Source organism: Protopterus annectens, chromosome 10.part0 (assembly GCF_019279795.1).
Source record: "Protopterus annectens isolate FY-2018-M chromosome 10.part0, PAN1.0, whole genome shotgun sequence".
NCBI classification, from domain to species: Eukaryota; Metazoa; Chordata; order Ceratodontiformes; family Protopteridae; genus Protopterus; species Protopterus annectens.
Genome location: NC_056744.1, coordinates 406701954 through 406717551, shown reverse-complemented (window position 1 = coordinate 406717551; position 15598 = coordinate 406701954). Strand labels below are relative to the sequence as shown.

The 15598-nt window shown below is 44.7% G+C and overlaps 1 protein-coding gene across 1 annotated transcript in view; it reads left to right on the top strand.

The window, feature by feature from the left end:
* TPR (translocated promoter region, nuclear basket protein) overlaps nucleotides 1-15598 on the top strand; it is a gene marked incomplete in the record, with an annotated part of 1837142 nt that overhangs the window by 1043593 nt on the left and 777951 nt on the right. Inside the window, 1 exon segment of the mRNA XM_044085316.1 lies at nucleotides 14250-14311. Coding sequence (XP_043941251.1) covers nucleotides 14250-14311 — 62 coding nt within the window.

Sequence of the window (15598 nt, the reverse complement as noted above, 5' to 3'; positions counted from 1 at the left end):
TGCATCTGCAGTCCTTACAAATGGGTTGTCCTGTCGTCAGGCAGCCCTTCGGTCGGCCGGATTCCAAAGTCTGGGTCTGGCTTCGGCTGGTGTCGCACTTCACCCGACGTCATTGCTGCAGTTACTCGAGTATAAAGGCGTCAGCCGACGCCATTTTCCTCAGTCTTTCTTGCCGCGTGGCGCCCGAAGCAGAAGCTGTTCGCAAGTGCCGGTCGGTCAGAACCAGAGATTACTACTACCGAATACTTCTACTACTATCGAAGACTTCTAAAAAGCTAAGTACCCCGTTGGGGACTCTTTCTTGCCTCAGCCGATGTCAGAAAAAGTGAATAACTGTTTAACTTGTGGGAAACAAATACCTCATAAAGATTTCCACTCTTACTGTTTACCTTGTTTAGGCCCAGACCACGACGTAGCAGCTTGTCTAGCCTGTGCTTCTTTTAACAGACGGACGCTTAGACGTCGGTCAGAATTTGCTGAGCAGTTTTTCGGCTCTGATTTTGCTTATATTATGCCGTCGGATCCTCCGACTTCACAAATATCCAAAAAACGCAAGGAAAAGGACCGACACTTGCGGTCCGCGGTTTCGGCCGGAACCGCGGTTAAGACAACCACGAGTGTCTCGGTTTCGGCTGAAACCGAGCAAGCGGTTCTTCCTTCAGCCGAAAGCTTACCTTCTACCGAGGCCTCTTCCAACCTGGTGGAATCTGCTTCTGAAATCCAACCTGCAGTTGTGGTTTCTCAGGAATTATCTGACACTATTCCCTTGGATATTTCAACCCCTGCACGTGGAGCTGCTAGGCCTCCTGCAGCCATGTCCATTAAGGCCTTTGCCAGGGCTAAAGCAGCTAAAGCTACTAAATCTGTGCCTGTTAAGACCCCTCTCACAGGCCTAGCTCCAGTTCCCAAATGCTTAGTTTAGCAGAGGATCTCATTTCTTTAATCCGGGGATCCCAACCTCTCCCAGACAGGGCCTCTCACCCACCTCCAGAGAAGAGGCCTAGAGCAGAGCCCCCTGAGCCAGTTTCCACTGATGATTCCTCTGTTGATTCAGATAATACAGACCCTCCAGAGGCTCCTTTTTCCCCTTATGAAGACTCTGATGCTGAAGAGTCCATCCCTTCTGCCTCTCCACCTGAGGAATTTTCCTTTGGGGAAACCTTGCATGCTATGAGGGAACATTTTCAGTGGCAGGGCCAAGATTTTTCAGACTCCTGAAAAAGGCTTAGAACCTTTTTGCATTTACCACAACATAGGCCTTTAGCTATACCTCCAGTTCTGTCTGTTGTAGATGATGCATTTAATGATGCTTGTACTGCTCCTGATTCATTACCTCCGGCCCCTGCTAAGCCCGATAGGTTCTACAGGGTCCCGGACACACATCACCATTTATACAAGGCTCCTTTTGCAGATCCCGAGACTATCTCCCAGGGACCTAAGGCTGTAGCACCTACCTCTGCCAAAATCCCTCCCTCTGAAAGGGAATCCAGGTCCTTAGAGAGATGGGGTAAAAATGTTTACACTTCTGCTACTCTGTCAGCTAGGGCCTTGAACTGTCAATTTCATATGATCCAGTATCAAGAATTTATGCTAGACCAGTTAACCAAAAAACTGTCTACTGATGAACCTTTAGACAAGAAATATGTTCAGGAAATGGTACATAACATTCAGCAAGTTAGTAACCATTCTTTAAAATGCGGCTATGATGCACTGGAGGCTTCCTTTAAATCAGCCATGACTGGCACAGTTATCAGAAGGCATGCATGGTTAAAAGAGCAGGCCTTACCGGACCATGTCAAATCAAAGCTATTAGATGCTCCCATGGACAAGGTCAATTTGTTTGGCTCTCCTGCACAACAGGTGCTGAAGAAGATGGAAGAGAAGGCAAAATCTGTCCAAACAGTGAAAGATTTCTTACAGGTCCAACCTCCAAGGTTTAGCAGGAATTGGCCCTCCAAGAATTGGTCCTTTCCAGACTCCTCCAAAGCACAGAGAGGCAGGAATAGGCGTTCAAGAGGCAGAAGCCAATCCAGAGGTGCCTACAGGGGACGCCAGTGGCAGGATAACAACCAGCGAGGCACAGACACAGCCACCACCACTACTACAGGACAATCACAGTGACTTGGCTCTGGCACTGCCTACCAGGGAACAACTAGAAGCACCCTTAGGTGGGAAGCTAGCTTTATTTACAAAGAACTGGCATTACATCACAAGAGACAAGTGGATTTTGCAGACAATAGACCAAGGTTACAGGTTTCATTTCCATACTCTACCAGGAAAGAGAGGAATGCCAAACCTACCTCCAGATCAAAAGGCAGAAGCTCTACAACAAGTAAATCAATTATTAAAGATGAGAGCTGTGGAAAAGGTACCACATATGGAGCAAGGAAAGGGCTTTTACTCCAGACTCTTCCTAGTACCAAGGAAAGAAGGCAAATGGAGACCTATTCTCGATCTGTCCGCTTTAAACACATTCCTCATTGTTCCAAAATTCAAAATGCTGACCCTACAGCAGCTTCTTCCCATGCTGGGCAAGGAGTCTTGGCTGGTAACTCTAGATCTCAAGGAGGCATACCTGCACATCCCCATACGACCAAATTGCAGAAGATACCTCAGATTTCTTGCAGGATCAGAGCATTATCAATTCTCAGCATTGCCCTTTGGCTTATCTACTGCCCAGAGTGTTCACGAAATGCCTGGCATCAGTAATCGCTCATTGCAGGCTTCAGGGATCCAAATCTACCCTTACCTGGACGACTGCCTAATACAAGCGGACAACAAAAACAAGCTAGCAGAAGACTTGAAAAGAGTCATTTACCTTCTACAAGCCCTGGGATACACAGTCAATATAAAAAAGTCAAGGCTGATAACATCCCAAAGATAACCTTTTTGGGTGCGGAGCTGGACACATCCAAACAAATGGCATTCCTAACAGTAGAAAAACAGGAGCAACTCCCTCTCTACTTCTTGGCATTAACAAAACAAAACCATCTAACAGCAAGAAAAGTCCTACAAGCATTGGGCTTCATGGCATCCTGCATAATATTGGTGCCACATGCCAGACTGCATATGAGAAAACTACAGTGGTACCTAAGGAATTTATGGTCTCAGCACAAGCACAGCCTAGAAACTCAAATTCCAATAATTCCATGCCTGAAGCAAGAATTCCAATGGTGGGCTCAGGCCTGTCAGTCAAACGAAGGATTGCCCTTCCACAAAACTCAACCAGGCCAAACCATCACAACGGACGCCTCAGACCTCGGTTGGGGGGCCCACATGATGAACAAATGCATACAGGGTTTATGGACTCAAGAGCAGCTGCACCTACACATAAACCTAAAGGAAATGCTGGCAGTAAAACTGGCAATTCAGGCTTTCAAACCATTTCTTCGACAAGGCCAATTGATGATAAGGACAGACAACACCACAGTTATGTGGTACATCAACAAGCAGGGAGGCACACATTCGTACCCTCTATGCCGGATGGCCCTGGACCTCTGGAATGTGGCCCTGAGTTACAACATTCAGTTACAAGCAATCTTTGTACCAGGAAAAGAAAACACTCTAGCAGACATATTAAGCAGGACTACCACGGATGCCCACGAATGGATGCTGCATCCGGACATCTTCAAAACCATTACAAGAAAATGGGGTCTCCCAGAAATAGACTTATTTGCATCCCCACTCAATCACCAATTAAAGAAATTCTGCACCAGGACGTACCACCCACTGGCATGGAAGGTGGACTCCCTATCCTTCAGTTGGAAAAATCTGTCAGCATATGCATTCCCACCACTTCCTTTGATGCACAAGGTGCTATTGAAGATCAAAGAGGACCGTCCAAGGATCATTCTGATAGCTCCAGATTGGCCAAGGCAACATTGGTACCCATTACTGAGGAGCATATCTCGGGAACAGATATGGCCCTTACCCCTAGTTCCCTTGCTGTTAACTCAGAACAATTACAACTCCCTGCATCCAAACCTAAAAACTCTGCAGCTGACTGCCTGGAGCATTGCATAAGACAAATTAACCCAAATTTATCCCAAAGAGTTAAGGACATTATCTTAGAAGCTCGCAGACCTTCAACAAGGAAAACCTATTCAGCAAAATGGAAAAGATATCTCATTTGGAGTACTGCTAAAGGGGAAGATGTGTCACTGGTAAACATAGCCAACATCCTGGAATACTTGGCAGAGCTATTCCACAAAGGCCTGTCCTACTCTTCCATTAAGATTCATGCCTCAGCTATTTCAGCAGAATACGACTTGGATCCTCCAGTTTTCTCACATCCTCTGCTCAGGCAGTTTCTGAGAGGAATTAAAAATGTAAAACCTCCTAGGAAGCCACCATTACCTGCATGGGACTTGAACTTTGTGCTAGAAAAATTGACACTACCTCCTTTCGAACCAGCAGCAACAGCAGAATATCAATACTTATCATGGAAAACTGCTTTCCTGCTGGCAATCACTTCAGCAAGAAGGGTTTCTGAGCTACAGGCATTAATGGCAGTACAACCCTTTCTGATCTTCCATCAAGATAGAGTGTCCATGAGAACAAATCCTACTTTTATGCGTAAGGTGGTCTCCAGAGTATCTTTAAATCAGGCTATCCACCTACCTACATTCTTCCCCAATCCACAGAACAGGGGAGAAAGACTGTTGCATACCTTGGATGTACACAGACAATTATGCTACTACCTGGAAAGGACCAAGAGCAATAGAAAAATTGACCAGCTACTGGTAGCATATGCAGCAGGAATGGAAGGGAAAGCAATTACAAAACAGACAATATCTAAGTGGATAGGAAATTGCATTAGATTTTGTTACTCCTACCATGGAAAGAAAACTCCAGAAAACATCAGGCCTCACTCTACAAGAGCTACAGCCACTACCACAGCTTTTCTACGAGGAGTGGCTACCAAAGACATTTTAGAGGCTGCTACTTGGAGCTCTGTGCATACATTTGCCAAGCATTATAATTTACCTTTATACTCTAGATCCCGAGCAGGTTTTGCCACTGCTGTTTTGCAAGGGATCTTAACTACACCATAATTCTATCTTTCCTCCTCCCCAGTTTGGCTATGGTATTCTACCCATTTGTAAGGACTGCAGATGCATCCTTGAAGGACATAGTACAGTTTTGTACCTACCATAAATGTAGATGTCCTATAGGAATGCATCTGCAGTCAGGATTACCCACCCTCCTTCCCCTCTGTGGTACTCCTAGGGTATTTGCCCTCTTATAGCTAGCTGGGGGAATCTATTATGGTGTATTTGTTTGTATATATGTACATACATGCTTATTTTTTGTTTGCTCTCTAATATTTTGAACCATTGGCATTTATCAAAATTTAGCCTTTCTAGAGGGCACCTGGCATCTGGGGCAAGAAACACTGAGGAAAATGGCGTCGGCTGATGCCTTTATACCCGAGTAACTGCAGCAATGACGTCGGGTGAAGTGCGACACCAGCCGAAGCCAGACCCAGACTTTGGAATCCGGCCGACCGAAGGGCTGCCTGACGACAGGACAACCCATTTGTAAGGACTGCAGATGCATTCCTATCGGACATCTACATTTATGGTAGGTACAAAACTGTACTTTCCAGTGATAGTTAGGACTCCCAGGTTGGCTTCTCCTGTTAAGAAGTTTTTTTTAGTGGCTCACAAGTTTTCCACCAACAAGGTTTACTCCATGTAAGTAGAAGTGTTTCTTCATACGGACTTCTCAGCATGATCTGGATCCCTTTACTGCTCCAGATGTTCATCGTGCTATGCTGCTGCAGTCATCACACTTGGGTTATCCTGCCATCAGGTGGTCCCGCAGTCGGCCTGAATTCCAAAGCCTTGGTCCGGCGTCGGTTGTCGTCGCTTCTTCCCTGACGTCAGTGCGGCAGGGGTATAAAAGAGGCAGCTGACACCATTTTCTTCAGTCTTTCTTGCCACGCGGTGCCCGAAGCAGAAGCAGTTCGCAAGTGCCGGTCGGCCAGCTCCTGAGATTTTCGAACAGAATTTCAGCCGAAGTCTTCTATAAAGTCAAGTTACACCATTGGGGAAACTTTTCTTGCCTCAGACCGATGTCAGACAAAGTTAATAATTGTATTTCTTGTGGGAAGCAAATACTTCATAAGGATTTTCATTCTTGTTGTATTCCTTGCATAGGCCCAGACCACGACGTTTCTGGTTGTCGGTTTTGCGCTAGGTTCAATAAACGCACTATTAAGCATCGGGTTGATACCCCCTGACATTATTTTAGCAGAAAATTCAACTACATTATGTCGTCGGAACCTCCGAAAACCGCTATGTTTAAAAAAACGCAAGGACAAAGACCGGCAGCCTAGACTAGATACCGAGGTCTCGGTTAGGCCTGCCGCCGGATCTTCGGTATTCAGTGAGGTGCCTACGCAGCCCCTGACTACCGCAGATTTAGAAAATACGACTACCTCTCAGTCAGAATCTACTGGGCCACTGGAGCCGGTTCCTCCTCAGCTCGCGGACGCCAGCCCTGGCGGCGATCCGGAGACTATGGACAGGCCTTCGGTTTCAGAAGGCGTCTTTAAACCGATGACTCTCTCCGTTAAGTCATATGCTAAGGTTAAGAAACCGGGTCCATAGACTCCCACACAGGCCCCTATGCCTAAAAAACAGATGCTCAAAATGGCGGAGGACCTGATTACCCTTATCAGAGGTTCCCAGCCCCCTCCTGACAAAAGGCCTATACTGGAGGAAGATTTACCTCCTCCTGACCAGGAATCCATTTCCTCAGCAGACTCTGAGAAACAGGATTACCCCTTCCCTCTCTATGAAGACTCAGATGCTGAGGAGTCTATTCCCTCCGTTCCCCCCCCCCTGAAGACTTCTCTTTTGGGGAAACCCTGCACACCATGAGAAAGCATTTCCACTGGGAAGGACAAGATTACTCCGACTCCAGGAAAAGACTCTGTGAGTTTCTTCTTCTACCTCAGCATAGACCCCTAGCCATTCCTCCTGTTTTAGACATTCTGGATGATGTCTACACTGAATCCAGTCTAAATCCAGATTCCTTACCTCCAGCACCACCTAAACCAGACAGATACTACCGAGTCCCTGACTCTCACAAGTTTTTATATAAAAGCCCTGCTGCAGACCCAGAAACCATTTCCCAGGGTCCCAAAGGGGTTAAGGCCTCTACTGCTAAGAATCCACTACCTGCGGAAAGAGATTCCAGGGCATTAGAAAGATGGTGGGAAAAAGTGTACACCTCTGCCACTTTGGCCATGATGGCATTAAACTGCCAATTCCACATGATTAAATACCAGCAGTACTTGCTTACTCAGTTAAAACAGAAAATGATCCCTCAAACAGATCAACTAGATTTCAATGGGATGCAAGATTTGTTGCATGCAGCAGAACAAGTGGGAAAACATACCTTGCAGTGTGGTTTTGATTCTTTGGAGGCCTCATGTAGAGCAGCAGTCACGTCCAGAATGTCATTTTGGAGGCCAGGAGGCCCAGCACCAGAAAAACTTACTCAGACAAATGGAAAAGATTTTGTGTATGGAGCCAGGCCAGAAGCCTAAATCCTGGCATCCCAAATATTCCGCACATACTCCAATATCTAAGATGCTACACAAAGGCCTTTTTTTCTCATCCATAAAGATCCATGCTTCAGCCATTTCAGCTCAATATGATACGGTTCCTCCCATTTTTTCTCATCCTTTGCTAAGGCAGTTTCTCAGAGGGGCAAAAAATATAAGACCCCCCAGAAAACCACTAACACCAACTTGGGATCTAAATTTTGTTCTGGAAAAGTTAACACTTCCTCCTTTCGAACCAGCCTTTTCAGCAGAGCTTCAATACTTGTCATGGAAGACGGCCCTGCTGCTGGCTATCACCTCAGCCCGCAGAGTCTCAGAACTGCAGGCACTTATTGCAGTGGAACCTTTCATCATTTTCCATCAGGACAAAGTATCTTTACGCACCAACTCTTCCTTCATGCCAAAGGTAGTATCCAGTGTGGCTCTCAATCAGACCATACACTTGCCCACCTTTTATCCAAACCCACAGAATAAAGGAGAAAGACTCCTTCACTCTCTGGACATTCACAGACCGTTACATTACTATTTGGACAAGACAAAGGCCTTCAGAAAATCTGACCAACTCCTTGTATCCTATGCACCAGGCTCAGAAGGAAAGGCTATTTCAAAACAGACCATCTCCAAATGGATAGCACATTGCATCCGCTTTTGCTACTCACACCACGGGAAAGCAGTGCCTGCTAGTATTAGGTCTCACTCTACCAGGGCTACAGCAACCTCAACAGCCTTCCTCCGAGGAGTTCCAACAAAGGACATTCTGGAGGCAGCTACCTGGAGTTCAGTGCACACCTTCACCAAGCATTACCACCTTCCTCTATACTCAAAAACCAGAGCTGGGTTTGCCACGGCAGTTCTGCAGGGCATCTTAGCTGCACCTAACCCAGTTTAGCTCCTACCACCCAACCATAGCTTTGGGACTCTACCCAAGTGTTATGACTGCAGCAGCATAGCACGATGAACATAGTACAGTTTTGCACCTACCATAAATGTAGATGTTAGAGTGGTTATGCTGCTGCAGTCCAGGTTACCCTCCCTCCACCCCCTCCATCCCCTCTACCTAACAAGGCTTTTCTTATACCTCCATGTACTTCAGCCTTTGGGATGCATGTCTATATGGTGTATTTGCTTACAACTAGTACCATTGTTTTGCACTAAGGTATGTTTTGCAAGCTTCTTATTTCGCCTTCTTAGTTTGGGGCAGCTGACATCTGGGGCAAGAAAAACTGAAGAAAATGGCGTCGGCTGCCTCTTTTATACCCCTGCCGCACTGACGTTAGGGAAGAAGCGACGACAACCAACGCCGGACCAAGGCTTTGGAATTCAGGCCGACTGCGGGACCGCCTGACGGCAGGATAACCCAAGTGTGATGACTGCAGCAGCATAACCACTCGAACATCTACATTTATGGTAGGTACAAAACTGTACTTTCCCGCCATTTTGGAGTTTTTGGCAGATATTTGTAATCTTGGTGCTAGTTTTTTCTATAGTAAAGGTACAATTGGCAGTGATCTCTAATTTTCACATAGGAGAGAATTTGGCTTCTCTGGCTTCATCCAAGCTTTGTAAGGCCTTTTTGAAAGGTACCTTTCTACTTAAGCCTTTGGTCAAGGATCCAGTGCCCCCTTGGGATCTCACCCTAGTGCTACAAGCCCTGCTTTCTCCCCCCTTCGGACCAGCGGCTGCAGTTGACTTGCAGTTTCTGTCTTGGAAGATGGCCTTTCTGGTTGCCATCACCTTGGCCAAGAGAGATTCATAGATCCAAGCCTTGTCTGTCAAGCCCTTTTATATGGTGTTTTATAAAGGTAGGGTTTCCCTACGGACAAATATTCACCAGGTTATTAATCTTCCTGTTTTCTTCCCATATTTCAATAATAAAGGAGAGTATAAACTGCACTTGCTTTATCACAGGCAGTTGCATTTCTATTTGCATAGAACAAAATCCATTCATTTTTATGAATATCATGATGGGAACCCTGATACTCTTAAAGCTATGATTTTGGAGCATATTTTTATGAATAATTTGGATATAAATGAAATTAAGAATATGCTTCTAAAAAAAGAAACTATTTTTATTTTAAAATATGGTACATTGGTACCGAAAGGTCTGAATACAGACTGTTGTTGGAAAAGTGTTATTTAAAATGCACTGTGACAATTGTTTAATGATTTGTATAATGATGTATTAATTGCAGTTGGTGTTATATAAACTGTTTTAACATCGTGTTACTCCTTGAAGGCTTACTGTGGCCGAGGCGCTAGATAAATAAACTTTTTATATTGGTCTTTGTGGCTTCGTTTTGTGGTGCAGCATTTGGTTTCTTCAGTTGTCTGGTGATAAAATCCTTTCATAAGTCTAATCAACTTTGTTTCCTTTTCCAAGCCCTTCTTCAGAAAGCCCGTCTCAAAGGTGACTTTTGCTCGATGGATTTCTGAGTGCATTTCGTTGGACTATTGAGCCAAAGGGTCAGCTCCACCAGGTCATGTCTGGGCGCATTCCACCAGGTCTGTAGCTACTTCTGCGGCCGTTTTGGTCGAGGGTTTCCTTAGATGCTATTTGCTCTGGGAGTCATCACATACATTTATCCCCCATTATAAGTTGGATCTTCTTTCCAGGGCAGGGCATCCTTCGGGTCAGCCGTGCTCCAGGAACATCCTTCCATTAGGACCTCCCAGGGCTCTTTGGTAGCTGGGGACTCTGCCCCACAGGTTGAAGACCAAATGAAAACAACAACTTCAGATAAAAGTTATGTACTCACCATAACGTTCCATCTGGGTTGTTGCTTTTCATTTTTCTTCAACCATCCCCTCCTTTCCCCCTGCCTTGTGTGGGCTGTGTAGTGGACCGGATGGAAGAGGCGTAACCCCCTACTCTGGCTTGCATTTTCTTTTTTGAGCTACTGGGTGCTAATGCCAGGGTTTTAGGTATATTTTTAGGTTAGGGTGCTACTGTCTGCAGCAAACTCTATCTGAGGGGAGGAGTAAGACAGGGGTGTTATGGGTAGGGGAGAAGCTTGGATCTGATACTGGAAAATGCGTCTGAGTCATATCCGTACCGGATCCGTATTCCCACAGGTTGAAGAAAAATGAAAAGCAACAACTTAGATGGAATGTTACAGTGAGTACATAATTTTTTTTAATAATAATTTAGTAAATTTACATGTATATCTTGACCACATCAATATTTATTCAGTATTTGTCTTGAATGTTATGTTTCAGTAAAATAAAATTTGTTTCAGTTCCATGAATCAGCACAGACAGAAAAAGTACTGTCCCCCACACCTCCACTCTCTGCTGCTGACTGTTAGCTGCTACTAGCTCCTCTCCTTGTTCATTGGACCCATATCCAGGAATGATGAGATCAGTGACACTGGTGCAGTGTCATACAGTTGTAGGGTAATATGCTGTAATCACAAACCACACTGTAGCAGCCTTGTGAACTGTGCTTTGGTTGCTTTCAGAAGGTTTTATACATCTTTCCAGCCATATGCAACCTGCCAACCAAGCAGCACCATTTGCAGTGGGGAGTGTGCCAGGGTCTTCCAGGCTGCTTCCTTTCTCCAGGGGTGAGTAAGCCAATTTTATCCAATCTGTCCCATTTTCCCCTTCCTGATCCCTCTAGTTGCCCATGCCTCTACTTGAACATGGGTCATCTGGGGTGTAGTAAGAGTTTTTATCCCTCTTGCACCATGGTGCCAGGTGTAGAAGGAGAAAACACAAGATCAAATTTAGTTGCTCTGTATTGGTAACATAAGAATGTCTTCTTCCCCTGTGGTACTTAGTTTTTTGAGGAAGTAATCTCCAGATTACAGGCAAGCCAGTCACTGGCTATTCAGGTGACCATAAGCTAGAATTCTACATGGCAGTGTCTCCTGTTACTCCTACCTTATTATTAGCTCTTTCATTTGAAAATACTTTACTTAAAAAAAAATTACCAGTAGCCAGTAAAGGAGTACACATCTTTGTGTTAAAAGCATGAAAATGTGCACTGGATTCCAGGAATGTACCAAGTACTTGGAGTTGCTTAATTTGTGCATTATCACTGCCAGTACAATCCCATCATCTGTCATTTTGTTCCTCGGACATATCACCAACTTCATTCTCCTGTTGTGTCTTCTAAGATCCCTCCAGTTTTTTCATTATCCAACACAGTCATCATTTCACAGCACTTTACTATTACCATTAAATTCTCTTCATATTGTTAATTTTTGAATGTTGAACAGCTTCAGTTTTCCTCACTGGATATAGAGTGATCAAGGGAGACACCCATCCACTCGAATCACTGTAAGCCTGGGTTACATCTTTTGGCAGAAAGAATGCTTGTGGTTTAAGAAAAAGCATTTAGTAGTGGTTTGGTTTATAGGTGTGTACTAGGCTAATGGCCCTGGGGCCTTGAAAAGCCTAGTCATAGGATTACCCTGGCATCATGCCACCCGACCTTAGTTCCCAGTGCCTCTGTCAAGTAGAGCCACTGGAGTTATCCCCGGAGTGAATTTCCCATCCTCTCATCAAGATTCCTCTTGAAGAGGGTCAGCGAGGTACTCTACTTGACATGTATGGGAAGTCTATTCCATAGTATGGGCAGTCTGTGGGTTATGAACCTGTCCCTCCAGTGCATTCTGTTGATTGTGGTAATGAGGTTGAGCTTTCTGGAGCACGTGGTGCGGAGGGATTGGGATTTCTTTAGCTGTAGCATTTCTAACAGAGCTGGGTCAGACATGGCTTTGTAAGTCGAGCAGAGATTGCTTCTAAGTAGGCGATATGAGGCAGGGTAGTTGGGAGTTTTTTTGAGTCTGTCCATATAGGACAAGTGTTTAAGGCATAGTCCTCTCTCTGAGGTATTTTTGCAGCCTCTCCAGTTGTTGCAGGTGTCTAGTGAGGTACATGCCAAATAGGGCGTTGTACTCTATGATTGGCCTAATGAGGGAAGAGTAGAGGGAGGGAGACCTCTTTCTTCCTGGATGCAAAATGCAAAACCCTTAGTAATGAGATGTGCCACATAGAAGGACTTTCTGACCACAGTGACAATGTGGTGATCAACAGAGGTTGCTGTCAGCTTGTGTTCCTAGATCTCTTGTAACGCCTTCTACGTTCAGTGGACTACCATCAGTGTGGTAATTCATTGGAACCAGGTTTTTCCCAAAGGGGATGACATAGTGTTTGGCGTTGAGCTTAAGGCCATGGTTCTGATACCAGTCGTTGGTCTCAGTGCGGCCAATCTGTAGGATGCCAACAGCACTTGGGGAGTTAGTAATAGCTCCCAACTTGTAATAGTCTGCAAACTTTGTCAGCCAGAGTCCCTTCATGTTGGCCTGGACTTCAGAGAAGTAGGTACCAAACAGGAGAGGACCCAGGACCCGAACCCTGTGGGACTCAACTCGTGACTAGTTGGCAGTCTGACTTGGAGTCTGCTACTTTCACACTGTTATTTCATCTGTGAGCTAGTTTGCAACACACCTAGTGATATAAGGGTTGATGCCTAGCTTAGTGAGTTTTTCTATAACTCCTGAGTGGGGAATGGAATCAAAGGCCATGGCCAGATCAAGGTGGGCTGTATGAACCACCTTGCCTTCATCCACAGCTCTGGTGACTGATTCAAAGAAGTTGACCAAGTTGTGCAGCATGATCTACCCTTCACAAAACCAAACTGTGTAGGATCCAGAGTTTAGAGATTCCTTTATAGCCTTGTTTATTAGGACCATGATGATGCATTCCATAGCTTTGCATATCAGACTCATTAGGCTAATGCGGAGATAGTTCCCAGGGTCTGTAGTCACTCCTTTTTTGTGGCGAGGGATGACTCTAGCAAAATTTTCAACCCTGCCAAGTATTGAACTGGGGACCATGACAACAACAGCAGCATAGTGCATTAGCCCACTAGGCCAACTCAGTTCGGGTGCCTCCAAGAGCTGGCTGTGGAGAAATGGGGGTTAGCAGCTGTTACTGGCTCACTTGTCCTTGGGGGATGCGGCGGTCTTTAGCCCACTACAAGAGTAACACGTTGCTGGGAGCACTAGGTGTTACCCAGTAGAGTTTGTCAGCCACACCTCTGCTGCCACAGTTCTTAGCCGCATTAAAGCCCAGGTGATTTCAATATGCAGAGGCACATTTTTCCTTAAAGAACTGTAATAGCTCATAGCAGCCACTAAGTCTGAAAGGGGGTGCTTCCAATGAGAAGAGGGTGGGACACCCCTCCAGGACTAGTAAAGTAGCCTACACTCTTCCCACCTGTCACTGTGAAATGAAAGGGCTGATCAGGATTTAAGGGTCTGAGTGGGTTTTCACCCAGTCTGTGAATACCTGGTTCCTGTGCATCTGTAAGGAATGGCCTGGTGTGTGATGTCTGTGGTGGAGCCACTGGGCAAGGTCTTTGGTGGGGGGGGGGGGGGGGGCAGAAAAAAAAAAGCATACATAGTTGTTTTGCTAGGTGTGCTGACAAAACGTAGATTCATGTTTCCAGTATTTATCATACAGGATTGGAATTGAAGGCAAAAGGGAGAGGGGGATTATTTTTTTTCATTATGTACTTTCCTTTGAGAGCTGTGGTTATTTGTTTTGTACACTAGCCTTCTAAAGAACACTAAATTTCACTTGATCTAAAAATGCCTCTCTTGCATGTGTTGATGGAATTGGTAGTCTGTCCAGCCTTTCTGAAAATACGTACTTTGTATGATAGGTTCTAGAACAACAGAGGCAGATCTCACTCAAACCAACACCTTCAGCTGGAGAGAGAGGAAGGTAAGTGTCAAGACTTTTTTTCTGTTAAAAAGTATCTCTAGCCCAAAAATACTTTTGCTGCATTACCTTCATGGGGGTCAAATGTAACTTTTTTCTGTACTTGCACAGTGGTATGTATAATGACCAAGTATGCATGCATGGCTTGCACAATGAGATGGCACACAACTATCACCATTTTGTCAGGTCATTCTGTGTACCAATATAATCACTTTATTGCTCTTTTTGTGAACCTTAAGTTCCTTTCTGGTTCTAATGGGTTCTCTTTCTGTTTGTTCACTCTCCCCCTTGCTGATGACCACCACACGGCTGTATATTATTGTGTGGGAAGTATGCCTGCATTGATTCATCAGGCTAATCATTTAAAGCCAAAGTGGTATGCGGTCTGTTTGTCATCCAGTCATTTTTAATAAGAGACAGGAGGAGCAAGAATGTCCTTCAAGCCCTGACATTCTTCACAAAAATTTTACTCCAGTAAAATCTAATGTTGGGTAATAAAGTGCATTCAATTTCTTCTATTTTGCTTTTAACCTGTTGCAAGACTGCTGAGGCAAAATTCTACACGCTTGTCGTAGTAAATTGCTTTAAAAAAATATTTGAATATTTCCTCACTGTTACCTGTTTATAGGGTTAGTCTTGAGGCCAGGTTAAAAAAATTATCATTTTGTTATTTACAACACTCGTATTTTTAGAGAAATAAGGTGTAAAATAGTGCTTAAACTTTTTAACCTGCATTCATTTGGCAGCTTTCAGTCTTGTTTGGGTCCTCAGCAGGGTTTGACATAGTGTTGTCTTGCAGAGGCCAACAAAATGAGTTGGCACACGTGTACTGTAGCTTTCTATCCTGTATTGTGTCAAGACAAGAGCAGTATCTAATGTAAGACGTGGATTTCATTGTCATAAAAAAATAACTTAAGCCTGCAGAAAAGCTTCTCTTAAAATTATTGTGATAGAACTTCATTATATTAAATTGCAGTGTGGAAATGACAATTTTATAAAATGTGTCGCTTAGTGTAATTGTATTGAATTTGCAGTTTCTTTGTCTCCCATTTTTTTGGAGCCTAACAGCAGTAGTGTTATAGTTCATGGTGTGAGAATGCATAAGCTGGTGACTTCAGAGCAAGGGGCTGTTGCAGGAAGCAACTGCACGAGTGAGCCTCTGTTACAGTGTGTCAGTGACTATTACCTGTGATCAAACAAATAGGGCCTTTCAATTTCATCCTTAGAATGCATCAGTATGATATGTATCCCCTTACTGTTGCCACTTTACTGACACTGTACACCTTGGAT